Here is a 20,473-nt window from a genome sequence, read left to right as displayed (position 1 = left end):
GGAAGTGGCACTGTGGCTCAAGTGGTAGAGCACTAGCCTTGAGCTGAAGAGCTGAGGGACAGTGCCCAGGCCCAGAGTTCAGGCCCCACGACCGGACCAAAAAAAAAAAAAAATATTTTTTAAAGTGTCATATAGACAAACTACTTGTTATTGTTAGTATAGATTCTAAATTAGGGTTTACAAAATATTTTTAAAGCTTTTGGGTCAGGTCTGGTGGTATAAGCCTATAATTGCAGTACTCAAGAGGCTGAAGCATGAGCCAGGCACTCATGGCTCACACCTGTGATCCTAGCTATTCATGAGGCTGAAATCTGAGGATTATGGTTCAAAGCCATCCTGGGCAGGAAAGTTTGTGAGACTCTTATATCCAATTTAACCAATTAAAGGTAGAAGTGGAACTGTGGCTCAAAGTAGTAAAATGCTAGCCTTAAGCAGAAAAGCTCAGGCACAGGAATCAGGCCCTGAGTTCAAGCCCCAGAACTAAAAATGAAAAAATAAAGAGGTTGAAGCATGAGGATTTCAAGGCCACCTGGGCTACACAACAAGAAAACCATGTTGTAAAAAAGGTTGAGGTGGGGCTGGAAAGGTGGCTCAGTGGTTAGCGCTAGCCTTGAGCTGAAGAGCTGAGGGACAGCGCCCAGGCCAAAGTTCAAGCTCCATGACCGGACCCAAAAAAAAAAAAAAATGCTGAGGATGTAGTCCCAAGCATGAAAAACATATGTGTATAATTAACTACTACTTTCAAAGTTCTAACTAAAAATGTTGAGGATTCAAAAATCTGGATAAATACATGTGTATATATTTAAGTAGATTTTAATTATCAAAAGCTCTTTTGAAAGACAAACAAGTAAACATACTATAAAAATGAGAAGATCATGAAAAATATTACTATGCCAACCAATCAGTAAATCTTATGATCTAAAAGAATATTATATATTTTAAAAATTGTATCAGAAAAGAAAAACTAAGATAATGTAATACACACCTATAATCCAAGGAGGAAGATGAAGCAGAAAGATCAAGAATCGAAAGTCAGCCTGGGATACATACCTTCTCAAAACACACACACACACACAAAATAAAAAAAAAAAAAACATATACACGGCCTGGTATGGCTCACACCTGTAATCCCAGCTACTCAGGAGGAAGAGGTCAAGAGAATCATGGTTCAAGACTAGCTCAGGGGAAAAGTTAGCAAGACTGTATCTCAATAAACAAATCGATAAGTAGTACACACTTAAAATCCTAGATGCAGGGGAGGCATGGGTAGAACCATAGGCCAAGGCTAGTCCCAGGCAAAAACAAGACCCTAAATGAAAAATAACTAAAGTATAAAAAGGGGGTAGGGAGGCTGGTATGACCCATGTGGCAGAGTGCTTGTCTCCTGCAAAGCACTCAATTCAAACCAGTACCAACAAAAACCAAATAGAGAGAAAGAGAGAATGAGAAATGTCAAAAGTTTTTCCATAATAGAGATGAACATTTTTCAAGAACCTACGCTCTGCTTCAGAATATTTTCAAATTGAAGTAAATTTTGGTCAAAATTAAAAGAATCAAGAGTATATTTTTAAAAATTAAATTGCAAGATTAAAAAATCTTAGAGACTATTGTATTCAGGTAAATCATGCTGTAATCGAATTGCTTTCAGCTTTTCCACTTCAATTTTTGCTCTTAGTAGCTCTTCCTCTAGCTGTTGCCTTCTTTTCAATCCATCCCTCTTCTCCTGAACATATAATCCAAAATTTTTTTGATTTTCTAAAATTATTTGATGCTCCTCTTTTAACATTTGCAGAATCTGAGGATCACACCCTAATAATGACCTACAGTGCTGTCCACTCTCATGCCGAAAAAAGTCATCTCTCCTTGGAATAGAAGATGGAGATGTCATTCTCATATCAACAGAGGAAAGGGAGGGTGACAAAGATCTGTCCATAGCATGTACTAATTCATGCTCTTCTCTTTGCTCTAAAGTATCACTGTGTTGAGGATTGAAAATCAGTGGAGGTGGTGGTTTAATGTCTTCTTCTTGCTTTACTTCCACTGTAATAGCAACCGGATGGTGATCCAACATTACCTGTAGTGAACTGGTACCAGCTTGTGCAGCCTCATCCAAGTTTGCACTATAGCATATAAAAAAAGCATTATAAAATGTAAACCAAAATGAAGATAAAAGTATAATTTCATATTTAACATACATTAAATTATAAAGCTTTGAGCATGGTATGACAGCATATACCTATAATCCCAGCACTCAGGAGGCTGAGGCAGGAAGATCAAAAGTAGGCTACATACTAAAATCTGATTAAAATTTTTTAAAAAAGAAAGAAAAATGAAAAATAAAAATATGTCTATATATCTTTAAAACTAATAAAACTATTCAGCCAGGGACCAGTGGCTTACGTCTATAACCCTAGAAGGCTAAGACCTGAGGATCACAATTCAAATCCAGCCCAGGCAATAATGTCCATGAGATTCCCAGTTAACCACCAAAAACCCAGAAATGGAGCTGTGGCTCAAGTGATAGAGCACTAACCTTGAACAAAAAAGATTAGAACAACACCCAGGCCCTAATCAAGTCCCACGACTCAAATACACACACACACACACACACACACACACACACACAGCGCCACAAAACTATTCAGAAAATTATGAATAAAAGGCTTAACCTTAGAATAATAAATTATTATGATTAGGATACCAATAATATCCTGTTTCATTTTGTTTGGCTTTATGGTGCTGGAGAATGAACCCAGAACCTAGAGCATGCTCTACACTCTACTACTGAGCACCATCTTAGCCTTCCCCATCCTTAACTTCAAAATTAGGTTTTTAATAGCATAGAAAATTACAAGTATTATGTTATAGAGGTAAATAAATTCAAAATCCATTTTTATGTTCTCAAGGAAACACCACTTAGCCTTACTATTTAAATGGAAAATTTTAATTGGAAAAATCATCCCTATTATACTTCGTTGTATAGGAGTAAAATGGTTAAAGGGCCATTTCATGTGTTCTAATCCTTGTTGTTCCCATACCTTAGCCCTAAATCTTCCATTTCTATACTGCTAGATCTTTTTTAGTTGACCAAAAAACAATCAAGGGCCATGACTTCTTGAAAATGGTAAAAGGGAGGGATTAATTTCTACATTTGCCAAAAATAAATAACTAAAACATTTTGTTACTTTGGCAAATGCCTAACAAAATGTTTTAGTATTTCAGGTCAGTGATACTCCCCCCTTATTCTGAACCACGTGATTCAATGTCTCTTTAAGTCTTCCAACCATCAAGTACAGGTCACCAGAGCAAGCACTAGTATAAAACAACACTGTATTAGACACAGTAGGTATTTTTGGCACTAGTATAACACAGCGCTGTACTTAGACAAAGTAGGAACTCATAATTTGTTGACTATATTGAACATATAAGTGAACACAAAATAAATTTTAATTATTTTTTTTTCTGCCAGTACTGGGGCTTGAACTCAAGAGCCTTGCATTCTCACTCAACTGTTATCAGGATGATAACAGAGGCCAATCCAGACCAAAAGTTCTTATGACTTAAGAGTACTTGCCTAGCATGTATGAAGCCCTGGGTTCAATTCCTCAGTACCACATAAACAGAAAAAGCCCTAAGTGGCCAGAACTGGCACTGTGGCTCAAGTAGTAGAGTGCTAGCCTTGAACAAAAAAGCTCAGGGACAGTGTCCAGGCCCTGAGTTCAAGCCCCAGGACCAGCAAAAAAAAGTGCTTGTGACCTCCATCTCAATCAATAAAAGCTGAGCACAACAATATAGGCCTATCATCCCAAATACAAGGGAAACAAAAGCAGGAAGACAACAATCCAGCCAGCCTATGCATAAAAGCCAAATCCTATTGAAAAAAAAGAAATACGTTTTTTTTTTGTTTTTTGGCGATTATGTGCTTGAACTCAGGGCCTAGGCACTGTTCCTGAGCCCTTTTGCTCAGGGCTAGTACTCTACCACTGTGAGCCACAGCTCCACTATCAGTACTTGAGTGGTTAATTGGAGATAAAGAATCTCAAAGGGACTTTTCTGCCCAGACTGGCTTCAAACAGAGATCCTTAGATCTCAGCTTCCTGAGTAACTAGGATTACAAAGATGAGCAACCAGTGCCCAGCATGTTAACATTCTTTACAGAGTATTTTATAAAAGATAAGTAAGTTATAGTAGAACTGAAGAAAAATTTAAACTCCTGTCTCTCACTAATGACAGTAAATTGCTAATAAATATCAGATATTTGTCTTAAAGAAAATAACTCAGTGAGACTTATGTTTTAGTGAAAACATAATTAAAGATTGTATAATTTTCTCACTTTTTTTTTTTTTTTTTTTTGGTCATGGGGCCTGAACTCAGCCTGGGCACTGTTCCTTACCTCTTTAGCTCAAGGCTAGCGCTCTACCACTAGAGCCACAGCGTCACTTCTGGCTTTTTCTGTTTATGTGGTGCTGAGGAATTGAACCCAGGGACTCATGCATGCAAGGCAAGCACTCTACCACTGAGCCACCTTCCCAGCCCCACTTTTTGTTCTCATCTGTCTTCATTTTATGGTTTCCAAAAGCAAAATAAAGGACTATAAATGTAATTCAAATAAAGATTTACTTCTATTAAAAATCTGTAATGAAAATTGGAATAGGAAAATCAAGTTTTGAAAATTCACCTAATTAGTGTTCCAAATTAGTGTGCATGGTAGAATATAAACAGACATTATACTCCATGTAAGTTAAAAATATGATTATACGTGGAACATCCCATTCCATTTTAGTTCAAACATTCCAAGTGAAGCATAATGAAGTAAAAAAATTTTAGAGAAGGCCACAAAATGATAAACAGATAGGGAATTCTAAAATGTATGAATTGAAAGAATCAAAAAGGCCATAAAAACAGATTATAATCTAATTATTAGAGAGAGGTAAAAAATAAAGGCAAAAATAAATGAGTCATAAAAATAAACTTTCAAAACAGAAATATATTTTAAATACTTTAAATAAGTTGTAATACTTTCTCATAAAGGAAGAGTTTAATGATACTAATATTTATGTAGAAGCATAATTAAAATAACAATTATAAACTGAGATAATTAAGATTGAAAATGATGTCAACAGAGTAAATATACACTAAATATATTAAAATAAGCCTATATAGGTGTCAGTGTAGCCACTATCATTGGTAAAAATTTAAGAATTTTTTATATTCTTCCTTTTAAAATCTACTAAAAAGGTATTATTTAAATTATGTATAGATATGCATAAATCCACTAACTCATTTTTACCAAGATGATGGTGTCAAAACATGTGCATGTATACAGTATATATATATATATATATATATATATCACACCAATAGTCAAAGTGTAAATATTTATAGCATTATATATTATTTCTCTTCTATACTCATTGTATTTTTCAAATATGCAACTAAGCAAAGCTACAGTTTCTATGTAGTTTTCAAGTTACAAAAATTTAACTTTAATACCCAAAAGGCATGTTTTTTACAACTATAATATCAAGGCTATTGTTCTCTACAGTTTGAGAGTAGTGGAAAACCTCATAAGTAGCACAGAACAAGTTTACTGTGGAGTTATTGGGGAAGTAACATACTAGAATCTCATTTGTCATCACAGTGAAATTTTTAACTGATGGCCCCAAGAAGTAATCCAATGTGTATATATATTTCCTGGATTCCACTAGAGAAATTTTTTAACTGCACTATAAATTAAAAACAAGACAATTAAAAGCATGACAAGAAGCTAGGCTCAAAAATATTTTCCTAGTAAACTGCCAAAATAATAGATTTTGTTCAGTTAAAAAGTTCTTTATTTGTCTTCTAACTTCAAAGAGATTTCACAGATAATCAGTAATTTTGCTAATATAATACCTTCCCTACCAGTAAGATATAAAGGTTCTTTAATTAACAAGGATTACCCTACACTACTCATAATACTACAGCTTCTCTTTTTACTTCTGGCCAAGGGCAGAAATTTAAATTAGTGGAATGGTAACAGTTTTGAAGAATCCTGGACAAATAGTTCTATACAACACAAATTTAACACAAAATTATTTTTAACCCTAAAGAACTCAACTGTTCCTATGGGTAGATTTAAATATACATTTTGATATCCAATATAAGAAAGCTTATCCTTTTGTGTATGATCAAAGTGAAACTAGATCAATAATAAATATAAACAAAAACTTTTAATTTTATTAAGTAATCTGAATCATTTAAAGTCTCTCTCTTCCTTAAAGTCTCTTTAGTTGGATCCATCTTATTTATTTTAAATGTTAGAAAAATGTCTTTATATACAAAATCATGCCTTTAATAAGTTTAATTGGTGATGTTAGTTCAACGTATATTCAATAAATATATGGTGACAATTTATAAAAAAGCAGCTTCCATTTTCCTGTAAGTGCCAACTTTACATAAATTTTACAGAAAATTTAGAAATCCAAGAAAAGATAATCTTAAAATAAAAAGGTATCTCTCAGAAACAAATAACTTAATTTTGAAACTTAAAAAGTTTATGAAGTGATGTCAAAAATTCCATCCCATTTACTCTTTCTTAACCTTTACTTTCAGAAACTAAAGGTGGGAAAAGAGAGGACAAGACAGAAAAAAGGGGATTAAATCAAAAGCAACAGAAAAATTCCTTATAGCCCACTTTCTTTTTCTAAGAAAGCAAAACAAAGACACCATTCATTGCTCCGGAGTGGGGATGCTTGCTATGCATATCTCTATCACAACTAAGCCAAAGCCCAATAGATAGGAGGCGCCATAATTTTCCACAACAAAATAAAATAAAGCTTACCTTTGTATGTGGTTCCTGTCTCTTACCAGGCAAAAACTGGATATCTGGGGAATCATCTCCATAACTTTCTTGGATGGCTCAGAAATATTGCTTTTAAAATCTGATTGGGTCTCTTTTTGCTGCAATAGTTCCTGTTTGGCATATTCTTTGAGCCTTTTGTAAAGGGTACGTAGGCCCTGCGCTGTTCGAGGAGGGCGGTCTACTCCAATTGCATTATAGTTAACTGCTATGATATCCCAACATCTATTCTTTTCTACTATTACTGAATGTTTATTAGTGTGTTCTTCGAGAATTTTCACATATGGCTTCACAAGCTTTAACAAATCAAGCTTTTCAGATAAGGTAAAATTGGAAGATCTAGCCTTTCCTACCATTGTTCTCTTGAAATTAAGTAAGCAGTTTCTGAAACCACCATGCAGCCTTCAGCTCTGCTCAGCTCTTTTCACAAACAGAAAAAGATCAGGCTTAACTAGGCTAGCCTCATTTAGGCCCACGCCTACAGGGGAGGGTTTATTAAAATTCCTCCAGCTTAAGCTGACGCAGGTTCAGGAAATCTGCTTAAGCCAAGCCTGACCTACATAAAGCTTCTCACTGAGAAGACAGGAAGGCACAAGCAAAATACACTTGTGTATGAAGAGAACAGCTCCAGATAGGATTTAATGCACAAAGGTCTATAGATAAGCATGAACACAGCTAAAAATTAGCTAATTTAGTGAGAATATCGAATTCCCAAACATGTATGCTTGGCTGATAGAATGAAACAGCACTGCAGTATCAGTTTAACAAAAACAAAAAAGGAACTGTTTTGTGCTATTTGTTTACAAATCCAGTAGACCGAAAACAGAAAGACAGGAGTGGTAAATGTAAGGATTCGTAACAGAGCTCAATCAGTTTCCAAGCTGGGTGTGCTCCCTCAGAAAATCTGCATAATGCTGGTCCTGCTGTCAATCAAGAATTGCATATCCTCTAGCTAGTTAGGTTACACCCAGCTCAGACTCCACAGTAAAGCTAAGCTTCTCCTTCATTTTACAGTCTACTGAAGACCCTGCATGTTTTTTAATTTAAGAAAAAAATATGAGTTGAACATTAAACCCTAAATCCAGATTAAAAATTGTGTTTTAAAGCAATGGCTTCATCTATAATGTATATGAATATACTAGCTTGCTTTATGATGCACAAAAAAAAAAAAACACTTCATGGTAAGAAACAGCGTAATCATGCTGTAGCTAACAGTTCACAAAACAAAATCACAATTGTTATAACAATGGAACAGGATTTTTTTATTTAGCCAGAATCATACAACCTGGACTGTGAAAGGATAGGTCTAATCCTGCCTTTTGCAAACCCATCAGCTCCCATGCTTAATCCCAGCCTGAAAACGTATGATAAATACGGAAACCAAAATAAAACTATTTTCTCACTTATATACGTTTCATCAGAAAAGTGAATAAAAACATATGGAAGCTAGTCATAATGGTACATGGCTGTAATATCAGGAGGCAGAGGCAGGAGGAATAGTGAGTTCAAGGCCAGCTTGGCCTACATAGCGAGATCCTATCTCAGAAAACAAGAACTGGGAAACTGGGAGAAAGCAAAGGAAGGGGTGGCATTGCCCAAAAAGAATTGTACTCATTACCTAACTGATGAAATGGTAACCCCTCTGTAAAATACCTTAATAATAACAATATATTTTAAAAATAAGTTAATTTTAAAAATGACTAGGAATGGAACTCAGCGTTGGCACTTGTGTAGCATTCAGACCCTACATCCAATCCTCAGTACTAACAAAATAAAAATAATAATAATAGTAATAATATCACTTGAACAGAGTTCATTTCTGTCAAACAATTAGCAAACACCTGTTTAAAAAAAAATGTTTCTAGGCACTGTGCCAAGACCAAGAGAAACAAAGGTGAATCTAGATCCGACTCCTATATGAGGAGCTGTATTTCCACAGAAATACTGTAAATTCTCAATTACCATATTTTCATTCTTCTAACAATGAAATCAATTAAACTTACCCAATTCTTTCTGTACTAAGCAATAAATATTTGCCCATTTGCTGTATTTAAATAGAAGTTTTAAATGTATTATGTCCAAAAAAAAATGGGGAGAAGGGTGAAATGGTGCTCCGTAGAATGTTACCTCTTGTCTGGAATACCCAACTAAATAACCTGAAACAGACCTAGACTTTTTTTTTTTAATTTTTAAGCTGTTATAAAGGTGATGTACAGAGGAGTTACAGTTATGTAAGTAAGGTAGTGAATGCATTTCTTTTTGGACAATGTCACCCCTTTCCTTGCTCTCTCCCAGTTTTTCCCTCCTACCCTGTACCCACAAGTTGTATAGTTCATTTTCAACTTAGTGTCCAGTGAGTACCATTGCTGCATTTGTTCATCCTTTTTCCTTCCATTTCTGTGCTTCCCTTCACATGCAAGCCTTGACCTTGTTACCTTTGAGAACTTTTGCAGTTCAGCAAACTATAGAAAAGTAATACCCTTGAAAAACCCTCATATGAAATGATGGCGATGCAAAGTGATTCTAGTTTCAGAAGTTACAAATTTCAGAATATTTACAAAAAGATAAGGCATTAGCCTTATCTTATGTGCCAGTTTTAAACACAATATTCACTTATGTTTCATACACCTATAAACATAACTTGAAGGTAACTTTATAAAATATTCTTAGTACACCTACCTGTCATAAGAAGTAAGATACCAGCTCACCAAAGAATAAAATAAATCTAGCTTCTGCAATATTTCAGGGAAGGTTCAACCTATATTTATACAAATGATGCTTTTCCACCCAGTAGTAAACTGAAAATTGACCCAATCAGACAGCCAGCAAGTTTTGTTGATGTTTTGCTGTTATTGTTGTTACTGGTCCTAAAGGCTTGAACTCAGGGCCTGGAACTGTCCCTAAGCCTCCTTGTACTCAAAGCTAGAGGTCTACCATTTGAGCCACTGAGTCCCTCCCAGCTTTTTTGAGTAGTTTATTGCATATTAGAGTCTCACAGGAATACTTTTCTGTCAGGGCTGGCTTCGAATCTCAATCCTCAGATCTAAGCTTCCTGAGTAGCAAGGATTATAGGCATGAGCCACTGCATCCAGCTAGAAGCCTGAGATGTTTTTGTTTGCTTTGGTTTTGGTTTGGTTTGGTCCAGAGGTGAGGACCAAACTCAGGGATTTTCACTTACCAGGCAAGTGCTTTTCCACTGACCTAAATTCCCAACCCCCCATTGTAGTTGTTTTCTACACTTCCAAAACAGTAAAAATGTTGGGCTCCAGTGGCTCAAGCCTGTAACCCTAGCTACTCAGGGGGCTGAGATCTGAATATCACAGTTCAAAGCCAGCCCAGCAGGAAAGTCTGTGAGATCTTGCCTTGAACAAAAAAGTCTACAACAGGGCTCAGGCCTTGAGTTCAAGCCCCAGATCCAGCCCTACCTTCCCACCCTCACTCCACTCCCTGCCCCCCCCCAAAAAAAAACAAAGTAAAATAAAGAACCAAGGAAAGCAAAAAGAGTGAATATACTTCAGTAGTCCATGTCCCTGGTCTTCAAAACACCCTGGTTCAATCAGCACCAAAAAACACGTAAAACAAGTAGTTTTTTCCTCCCTGGTAGTTTGACAATCTCCCATCATTATAAACCCAAGCAAGTACTGAAAATAGAAAGTTCATGACCAATGACCATTTTGCCCTTCACTTTGGGAAAGTGTATAATGGCTGTACTGGGCAAAGATTTAACCAAGAGGTGAGGAGGCCAGGGCTTCCATGCCTCGCGACAGACTTTACAGGTAACAGCACTCATAAACTCAGAAAAATAGCCAAAATGTACAAGATCATTCCAGATGTAATGTTTGTATTCAGATTCAAAACACATGTTAGTAAGTGTCAAGACAACTGGCTCTGGCACAATTTATAATTTCTTGGTTGTGAAAAAGAAGTTGAGCAGGGCGACGGTGGCTCACTCTTGTAATCCTAGCTACTCAGGAGGCTGAGATCAGAGGATCACGGTTCCAAATGAAAGTCCTTGAGACATATATCCAATTAACTACCAGAAAACTGGAAGTGTGGCTCAAGTGGCAGAGTGCTAGCCTTGAGCTGAAGAGCACTGAGACAGCACCCTGACCCAGAGTTCAAGATCTATGACCAACAACAACAAAAAAAAGAAAGGTAAGTTGTAACAGGTCCCTTCCTTTAGCCTCACTCTCACAGAAAATGTTAATGATGGATTCATACTGGAAACCTGAAAAAGGTCCAGTCATTGACCTAGTAAACTCCATTTATGGTTTTTTATTCCATCTTGTTTGATTTCCTTCTTTCTGAGGTCTTCTGAACCTTTTCTCCTATAGTTATATTGGTTCTCTGGAACAACAGGCCTAATTTATGAATACTTATAAAAAAAAAAAAAAAGGACTGAAATTCCCGTAAAGCAAGAGTCCCAAAACAACATGGCCTACTACACTGAATAACCCAATTCTTGCTATTATTTCTCTTTTCTATATAATAGAAACTGCCAGAAGCATTTTGAATACAGATTGGTAAGACATCAGCTCTTCATCCTTCTTCATGTGACCATAACAAAGCTCCTTCCCCACCACTTTTGATACCCCTTGGAGTTGAGCATTTACCCTAACTCTGCTATCAAAATGAACACAAATGCCAGTTTAACAGAGTCTATTTGACAAAAAGAAAAGAGTAAACAGAACAAAAGAACAGCCGGTGGCTCATCCTTGTAATCCTAGCTACTTAGGAGGCAGAGATCTGAGGATCCCAGTTCAAAATGAGCCCGGGCAGGAAAGTCCGTGAAACTCTTATCTCCAATAAACCACCAGAAAACCAGAAGCACTGTGGCTCAAGCGGTAGAGCGGTAGCCTTGAGCTGAAGAGCTGAAGGACAACGCTCAGGCCCAGAGTTCAAGCCCCACGACCAAAAAAAAAAAAGAACAACAACAAAAAAAATCGGTTGAGGGGCTGGGAAGTTGGCTCAGTGGTATAGCCCTGGGTTCGATTCCTCAGCACCACATAAACAAAAAGAAAAAAGCCGGAAGTGGTGCTGTGGCTCAAGTGGTAGGGCACTAGCCTTGAGCTGAAGAGCTGAGGGACAGTGCTCAGGCCCAGAGTTCAGGCCCCACAACTGGACCAAAAAAAAAAAAAAAAAAATCGGTTGCAACCCATGGTAACCAGGAACAAAGCAGTAAGGGAGACCATACTGTGGAATTGAGGTTTGGGGTACCAGGGACATGAAGCCCCAACTACAGATCCCAAGGTTTCATTAACCAAGGTTTTTATTGCAGTTCATACAGGGAAGTACAGTGTAAGAGAGTAAGGTATAAACATCAACACCAGACAGTATTTCATTATACCAGTGATAAATGTGTCCTTATCTTCGAAACTGGAGGTAAACAGTAAACAACTTACAATTTGCATAACCCTTAGTCTCCCCCAGGCTCCCAAGCAGTTTAGGCACAAATTAGCCTACACCCAAGTTAGAAATCTGAATCCTGTTAAACCGGAACTAACTGACCACTCAAGGAAACTCTCAGCATTCTGCAAGTTTTTGTTGGGAGAATGGCCTTCCAGACTCTATTCCTTTCCAATCTCACAGCTCAGCTTTTTGGGCTCTCATAAAAACCAGTTGGAATTGGCCAAAAGCAATTGGCTGAAACCATTTAGGGCCAACTCCTTTACTAATACACTTTCAAAGCATTATTCTTCCTTTTCTTGCCAGTTCTGAGCTCACATAGTGGACCAGAGCACTCTCTCTGAGCTTCTTTTGCTCAAGGCTAGTGCCCTATCACTTGAACCACAGTGCCACTTCTGGCTTTTTCAGAGTAGCTTATTGGAGGTAAAAGTCTCACAGACTTTCCTATCCAGACTGGTTTTGAACCGAAATATTCAGATCTCAGCCTCCTGAGTGACTGGGATTGCAGACCTGAGCCACTGATTTTCTTGTTTTTTGTTTGTTTTGTTTTGGTCGGTTCTGGGGCTTGAACTCTGGGCTTGGGCACTGTGCCTCTCAGCTCTCCAGCTCAAGGCGAGCGCTCTACAGCTTGAGCCCACAGCGCCACTTCCGGTTTTCTAATGGTTTGTTGGAGATAGGAGTATCATGGAGTTTTCTGCCCGAGCTGGCTTTCAACTGTGATCCTCAGATCTCAGCCTCCTGAGCAGCTAGGGTGAGCTACCAGCACCTGGCTTTTTCTAGTTTTTTAACAAAACTATTTGTGAGGTCCTCTCCTGGATGGTGAGCAGACTCCACCCTTCTCGAAGCAAAGTCTCCGCCCAGTACCTGTGTTACCTAGGCAACTGGCACATCAGGAAGAGGTCTCATCTGCATCTGCTAAGGTCACAACTGATTTTGATGTGGCCACACCTTTCCTGTCCATTCCCTAGATAAGGCCTATCCCAGGCCCAGATGCCTTCTTTCCCAGCTCTTTCCCAGCTGCATGGAGGGCCAACATGGCCTGGTGCCAGCCAGAACGATGAATAAACCCACCCCTTACCTGAATACCACGTGCGTGCTGTGGTTCTTACTGGGCTACCTCTTTTTAAAAACCTAACACTATTTAGGAAAAAACTGAGCAAGCCTAGAATCATTATTGTCTGTCATCTTTATGGCACATGCTAAGCTAACCCAAAAGTGTTCCTTCCAGTCCATTTTATGCTTTCTTTTTTTTTGGGGGGGGGGAGGGGGTCCGGTCGTGTGGCCTGAACTCTTGGCCTGGGCCCTGTCCCTCAGCTCTTCAGCTCAAGGCTAGGACTCTACCACTTGAGCCACATCGCCACTTCCAGCTTTTTTCTTTTTGCTTATGTAGTACTGAGGAATGGAACCCAGGGTCTCAGGCATGCAAGGCAAGCGCTCTACCACTAAGCCATCATCCCAGCCCCTCCATTTTATGCTTTCAAACATGTGTTCCATGACCTTGAGCTAAGCATGCCTAAAAAGTGCCATCAGCAATCTGAAATCTACTCCTTATATTATTATGTATCCAGCTCTAAAATGCTCTCCTATACAAACATGTACAAGCTTCCTGAATAAAATGTTTCTTCTAGGGGCTGGGAATGTGGCTCAGTGGTAGAGTGCTTGCCTTGCATGCATGAGGCCCTGGGTTCAATTCCTCAGCACCACATAAACAGAAAAAGCCTGAAGTGGTGCTATGGCTCAAGTGGTAGAGCACTAGCTAGCTTTGAGCTGAAGAACTGAGGGACAGTGCCCATGCCCAGAGTTTAGGCCCCACATCCGACCAAAAAAAAAAAAAAAGTTTCCTCTAGCTGGGCACTGGTGGCTCACACCTGTAATCCTAGCTACCCAGGAGGCTGGGATCTGAGGATTGCAGTTCAAAGCCAACCAGGGCAGGAAAGTCCAGTAACATTCTTTTGTTTTGTTTTTTGTCGGTTGTGGGGCTTGAACTCTGGGCTTGTGCGCTGTCCCTGTGCTCTTCAGCTAAAGGCGAGTACTCTACAACTTGAGCCACAGCCCCACTTCCTTAAAGTCCAGTAACATTCTTATCTCCAATTAACCACCAGAAAATCAAAAGTGGAGCTCTGGCTCAAAGTAGTAGAGGACTAGCCTTGAGAAAAAGATCAGGGGCAGTGCCCAGGCCCTGAGTTCAAGCCCCATGACCAATAAAATCATCTTTCCTCTTTTTTTGTTGCCAATCCTGGGGCTTGAACTCAGGGCCTGGGCACTGTCCCTGAGATGCTTTTGCTTCTGCCCCTGAGATGCTTTTGCTTAAGGCTAGCACTCTGCCACTTGAGCCACAGGGCCACTTCCAGCTCTTTCTGTTTATGTGGTACTGAGGAATCAAACCAAGGGCTTCATGCATGCTAGACAAACACTCTACCACTGAGCCACATACCCAAGCCCCTCTCCCTTTCTTTAAGGAAGGCATTGCTTAGGATAGCTCCCGTGCTGTGCTCTCCTTATCTGCTGCAGGTAGTAAATGTTTCTCTACACTTATTTCTTAGCCATTCTTGGCTTTGACTTTGTCCTCACCAAAAGGTACATCTACTGTGTTCAGTTACAATTCCACAATGATTTCTTTCATCTCTGGTTACTGTAAAAATTCACAAAAAGATATTAAAAGATTAATAAACTGAAAAAACGTATTTTCTTGTAGGAGTACTGGGGTTTTTAATTCATGGCCTAGTGTTTGTTAGGCAAACACTCTACAACTTGACCTACACCGTTTTTTCGGGCGGGCTGGGGGGGTGTCCAGATTTTTTTTTTTTTGTTCGCTATGGGGCTTGAACTCAGGGCCTCGGTACTGTCCCTGGGCTTTTCTGTTCAAGGCTAATAGTCTACCAATTTGATCCACAGCTCCAATTCCGGTTTTCTGGTGGTTAATTGGAGATAGTCTCACCAACTTTCCTGCCCAGGATGGTTTTTAACTGTGATACATCTCAGCCTCCTAAATAGCTAGGATTACAGGTATGATCCACCAGCGCCCAGCTCTCCTTTTTTTTTTTAAGTTAGGTATGAGTCAAGATTTTGTCCAGTGAGGTCTGGTCTTCAACCCATCTACTGATACCTCCCTAATAACAGGAACAACACGACCCATCACCACTATGCCCAACTTTTTAATTGAAATGGTAATCTCACTAACTTTTTTGCCAGAATGGCAAGGAACTTTAATCCTTCACATTTTCCACCACTGGGTTGATGTAAACACATATGAGCCACTAAAGTGTTCCCATCTCTTCTGCCTAACCACCCCCTCAAAAAAAATTTTTTTTTTTTGGGTCCGGTCGTGGGGCCTGAACTCTGGGCCTGAGCGCTGTCCCTCAGCTCTTCAGCTCAAGGCTAGCACTCTACCACTTGAGCCACAGCGCCACAAGGCAGCACTCTACCACTTGAGCCACAGCGCCACTTCCGGCTTTTTTTCTTTTTACTTATGTGGTGCTGAGGAATCGAACCCAGGGCCTCATGCATGCAAGGCAAGCACTCTACCACTGAGCCACCTTCCCAGCCCTCAAAAAAAATTTTTAAGAGCAAAAGAAAAAGTAGGTAAATTATTGATACATAAATTACATGGAGGTCGGGCATTGGTCATTTATGCCTCCTACTCAGGAGTCTGAGATCAGACCTGAGAATTGCAGTTCAAAGTCAGCCTGCACAGGAAAGTCTGTGTGACGTGTGTGTGTGTGTGTGTGTGTGTGTGTGCAACTTTTAGCTCTAATCAACCACCAAAAGACCAGAGTCTGTGTGACGTGTGTGTGTGTGTGTGTAACGTGTGTGTGTGTGTGTGACGTGTGTGTGTGCAACTTTTAGCTCTAATCAACCACCAAAAGACCAGAGTCTGTGTGACGTGTGTGTGTGTGACGTGTGTGTGTGTGTATGTGCAACTTTTAGCTCTAATCAACCACCAAAAGACCAGAAATGAAGCTGTGACAAGTAGTAGAGCACTAGCTTTGAGCAAAAAAGCTAAGAGAGAAGATCCTGACCCACCAGCATAAAAAAGAAAAGAGCCAGGTGCTGGTGGCTCACACTTAAAATCCTAGCTACTCAAGAGGCTAAGATCTGAGGATCATGGTTCAAAGCCAACCCAGGCAGCAAAGTCTGTGAGACCCTTATCTCCAATTAACCCCTCCGAAAACCAGAAGTGGCACTGTGGCTCAAAGCGGTAGAGTGCCAGTCTTGAGCAAAAAGAGCTCAGGAATAGTGTGCCCAGCCCCAGTTCAAGCCCTACAAGAGACCAAACAACAACAACAACAACACTTGGAGATACAGAAATTATTCCTGGGGGGTCGGGGGAGGCTGGGAAGGGATGTGAAGGGTAAACAAAGGAGGAGGCTGCAATGCTTGATAAGAAATGTATGCATTATCCTGCCCAGGTAATTGTAACCCCTCTGTACAATATGTTCACACAAAAAAAAAAAATATATAACATTCAAAAAAAAAGAAATTAATCCTTCCAACAGAACAGTGGGAAAAAAAAGAGAAAGAAAGAAAATAGAATAAAATATACTTCAGATTTCATAATGGATACCAAATGTCATATGCTACAGCATAACAATAAAAATAAGCTGCTTACCATGTAAGAAGTGTCAAAGATAATAAACAAGATAATATTTAGACTTATGAAGAGGTACATTGCAAATCTGATAAGAAGTTTCCTTTCAAGAATCAAATAAGAGCTGCTGTAAGTTTAATTATTTTAAACAAGAATTAAATATCCAGAACCATTTTTAAATTATTTATCCAGGATTTGAGTAGAAAAACTGCTTGGTTACTTGCCCAAAAAAAAGGAAACTATTTTTAGTAGAGAAGTGGGAAAAAATTATCACTGTTAAAAACTTTTATTGGGAAAAAGGGAAAATCTTTTAAAAGATATATTTTTAAAGTGCCAATCTCCAATTAAACAACTACCTATAGAATATACCATCTGGGCACTTGTGTTTCATCCCTATAATCCTAGCTACTCAAGAGACTGAGATCTGAGGATCAAGGTTTGAAGCCAGCCAAAGAAGACTCGTCCCAGAGATGCTTATCTCCAATTAACTAGCTAATACCTCAAGTGGTAAAAGGTCAATAGATTAAAAAAAAAAGCTAAGCAAGACAATGAGGCCCTTAGTTCAAGATCCAACATGAGCACAAAGAAAACAGAGAAAGGAATAGTAGGTAAATATAGTTATAATATTCAATGTGCATATGTGAAAATGGAACCATGTAACTTGAAGGGATGGATAGGGCTGAGATGAGACAGGAAGAATGATGGAAGTGCGGACTTTTGATCAAAATATATTGTACTCATAAATTGTTACGTTGAGTTAAAATCTCTTTGTACAGGCCGGGAACCAATGGCTCATGCCTGTAATCCTAGCTGCTCAGGAGGCTGAGATCTGAGAATCATAGTTCAAAGCCAGCCTGGGCAGGATAGTCCTTGAGACTCTTTTTTTTTTTTGGGGGGGGGTCCAATCATGGAGCCTGAACTCTGGGCCTAGACACTGTCCCTCAGCTCCTCAGCTTAAGGCTAGCGCTCTACCACTTGAGCCAAAGTGCTGCCTCCGGCTTTTTTCTTTTAGCTTATGTGGTGCTGAGGAATCGAACCCAGGGCCTCATGCACGCAAGGCAAGCACTCTACCACTGAGCCACCTTCCCAGCCCCTCTTTGAGACTCTTATCTCCAATAAACCACCAGAAAACCAGAAGTAGCAGTATGACAAGTGGTAGAGCGCTAGCCTTGACTGAAGAGCTGAAGGACAGTACCCAGCCCCAGATTTCAAGCCCCAAGACCAACAAAAAACAACAACAACAACAACAAAAAACCCTCTTTGTACAACTACTTAAAGAAAAAAATAAAAATTAAATTAAATAAAAATGAACTAGTTAGATCAACAGGAACAGGAAGTTAGTATTTAATTAGTGGAAAACTTTTTGGTATGTTTAGAACAAATCAGGCATACAGATCTTTTTAAAATTATAAATATTATGAAATCTAAATATTGACCAGAATTTATGATAAAAATTGGCATTCAAATTGATATGCTATAAATATAAAATGTTCACCAGCTAAAATGTCCCAGGAACAATGAATAATTTTCACATTCATTACATGTTGAAATGGTATGTTTTGGACATACATACATTGAGTAAAATGTACTATAAAATATATCTTACACGTGATGGCATACACTGTAGCATTTAGGAAACTGAAGATCAGTCTCAGTTACATTGCCAGTTCCAGGCCAGCATGGGCTAAACAGACACTGAAACCTCCCCAATATGTTTTTTAAAAAAGTGAGAAGAATTCATTTTACTTGCTTTTTCATGTGGCTATTAGAAAAGTTTTTAATCTATATACATGAATTATATTTCTGATAGACAGCTCTAGTCTAGGATACACATCAAAGAAATGACAGTAGCTAACACTGGAATAAGACTGAGATTGAGAGGAACAGTTAAAAACTTTGCTTTACCTGCCCATGCAATTGTAACCCCTCTGTACAGTATGTTCACAAATAAAATTAAATTAAATTAAAAAAAAAACTTTGCTTTATTACTTTAACTCAAGTATATTGTTGAGAAATTCATCAAAAATTTTCACGTATTACAAAATTAAGTTATAAGTAACTCACAAAAAATAATACAAAAGGTGATTTTAAAAACCCATTTAATAAACAAAATACAGATATCTAATCTATAAAGAACTCAACTTCAGGACTGGGAAGGTGACTCAGTGGTAGAGTGCTTGCCTTGCATGTATGAGGCCCTGGGTTCGATTCCTCAGCCCCACATAAGCAAAAAGAAAAAAGCCGGAAGTGGCGCTGTGGCTCAAATGGTAGAGTCTTAGCCTTGAGCTGAAGAGCTGAGGGACAGCGCCCAGGCCCAGAGTTCAGACCCACAACCGGAGGCCCCCCCCCAAAAAAAAGAACTCAATTTCATGAGTAAATGAGGAAGATACTAATTAAAAGATGGCAGTTTTTACCCAAGTTACAAAAGCTAAAATGTTCATAAGCATATATAATAGTTCATTTTATATTAGTGTAATAAAATATCTAACTTTATAACACGGGAACCCTTATAAAAAGAGATTTAGGGGTCTGGCAAGGTGGCTCAGTGGTAGAGCGCTCGCCTTGCATGCATGAGGCCATGTCGATTCCTCAGCACCACATAAGCAGAAAAAGAAAAAAGCCGGAAGTGGCACTGTGGCTCAAGTGGTAGAGTGCTAGCCTTGAACTGAAGAGGTGAGAGACAGCACCCAGGCCCAGAGTTCAGGTCCCAGGACCGAACACCCCCCCCCAAAAAAAAAAAAGATTTAGCCCACACTTCAAGGGCATACTGCCAGCCCTACTGGCACTGGTGAGCCATTCTCTCATGAAGAATCCAAGAGCTCATGCAAAGGGGGGGGTAAATCACAACTTAAAAAGGAAACCCATAAGCTGGGCACTGTGGCTCATGTCTGTAATCCTAGCTATTCAGAAGGCTGAGATCTGAGGATCATGGTTCAAAGCCAGCCCAGGCAGGAAAGTGGTAGAGCACTAGCCTTGAGCTGAAGAGCTGAGGGACAGCACCCAGGCCCAGAGTTCAGGCCCCACAACCGGACCAAAAAATAAATAAATAAATAAATAAATACCCATTTTAGCTTTGTTTGTAACAAAAATATCTCAAAATACACATAAGGCATTAGTTTAAAAATACATTTGATGGGGCTGGGAAGGTGGCTCAGTGGTAGAGCGCTTGCCTTGCATGCACGAGGCCCTGGGTTCGATTCCTCAGCACCACATAAGCATAAAAGAAAAAAGCCGGAAGTGGCGCTGTGGCTCAAGTGGTAGAGCACTAGCCTTGAGCTGAAGAGCTGAGGGACAGCACCCAGGACCAGAGTTCAGGCCCCACAACCGGACCCAAAAAAAGAAAAAAAAAATACATTTGATGTACAGTATTTTCACACACACACAAAAAAAGAATACATTTGAACCTCCACTTTTGAGGTTTTGCAGTTTAATTAAAGATAAGAATCTCTCAGGTCTGCCTTGATGGCTTTAAACCTGAATCCTCAGATTTCAGCCCCCTGAGTACCACCAGCACTTGGCTTAATATTTTTCTAATTAATATATATAATGAGATGCCATGTGATACATTGATGATACACATGAATGATGTTTGAATCAGGTTAAACATAGCTATCTCCTCAACTATATATTCTCTTTGT

At 39.0% G+C, this 20,473-nt stretch overlaps 2 protein-coding genes across 5 annotated transcripts in view; both read right to left on the bottom strand.

Moving 5' to 3' along the window:
• Positions 1–20,473, bottom strand: part of Rad54b (RAD54 homolog B (S. cerevisiae)) — an 81,962-nt gene that overhangs the window by 48,920 nt on the left and 12,569 nt on the right. Inside the window, exon 1 of one of the 4 annotated variants that reach the window (XM_013012544.1) lies at positions 6,824–7,281. The exons of the other annotated variants lie outside the window; for them this stretch is intronic. The gene's annotated coding sequence lies outside the window, so the exon portion shown is untranslated. Of the gene's footprint in view, positions 1–6,823; positions 7,282–20,473 lie in introns of those variants that run through there. 4 annotated transcript variants of the gene reach the window in all.
• On the bottom strand, positions 1,152–7,215 carry Fsbp (fibrinogen silencer binding protein). The gene is made up of 2 exons (XM_013012546.1): positions 6,824–7,215; positions 1,152–2,120 (listed from the first exon to the last, which is right to left on the bottom strand). The coding sequence occupies exons 1-2, from the start codon at positions 7,195–7,197 to the stop codon at positions 1,598–1,600; spliced, it is 897 nt and encodes a 298-aa protein (XP_012868000.1). The 5' UTR covers positions 7,198–7,215; the 3' UTR covers positions 1,152–1,597.

The sequence above is a fragment of the Dipodomys ordii genome, unplaced genomic scaffold, assembly GCF_000151885.1.
Source record: "Dipodomys ordii isolate 6190 unplaced genomic scaffold, Dord_2.0 Scaffold17, whole genome shotgun sequence".
Taxonomy (NCBI): Eukaryota; Metazoa; Chordata; class Mammalia; order Rodentia; family Heteromyidae; genus Dipodomys; species Dipodomys ordii.
Note: the sequence above shows the minus strand (reverse complement) of the source record. Positions and strands in the feature narration are given on the sequence as shown.

What these genes read in the sequence shown, in the direction of transcription:
- Fsbp (XM_013012546.1), bottom strand. Translation starts at nt 7,197, where the DNA reads ATGGTAGGAAAGGCTAGATCTTCCAATTTTACCTTATCTGAAAAGCTT. An exon ending in GACAGGAACCACATACAAAG is followed by an intron (nt 2,121 to 6,823) that starts GTAAGCTTTATT and finishes TATATGCTATAG; the next exon opens with TGCAAACTTGGATGAGGCTG.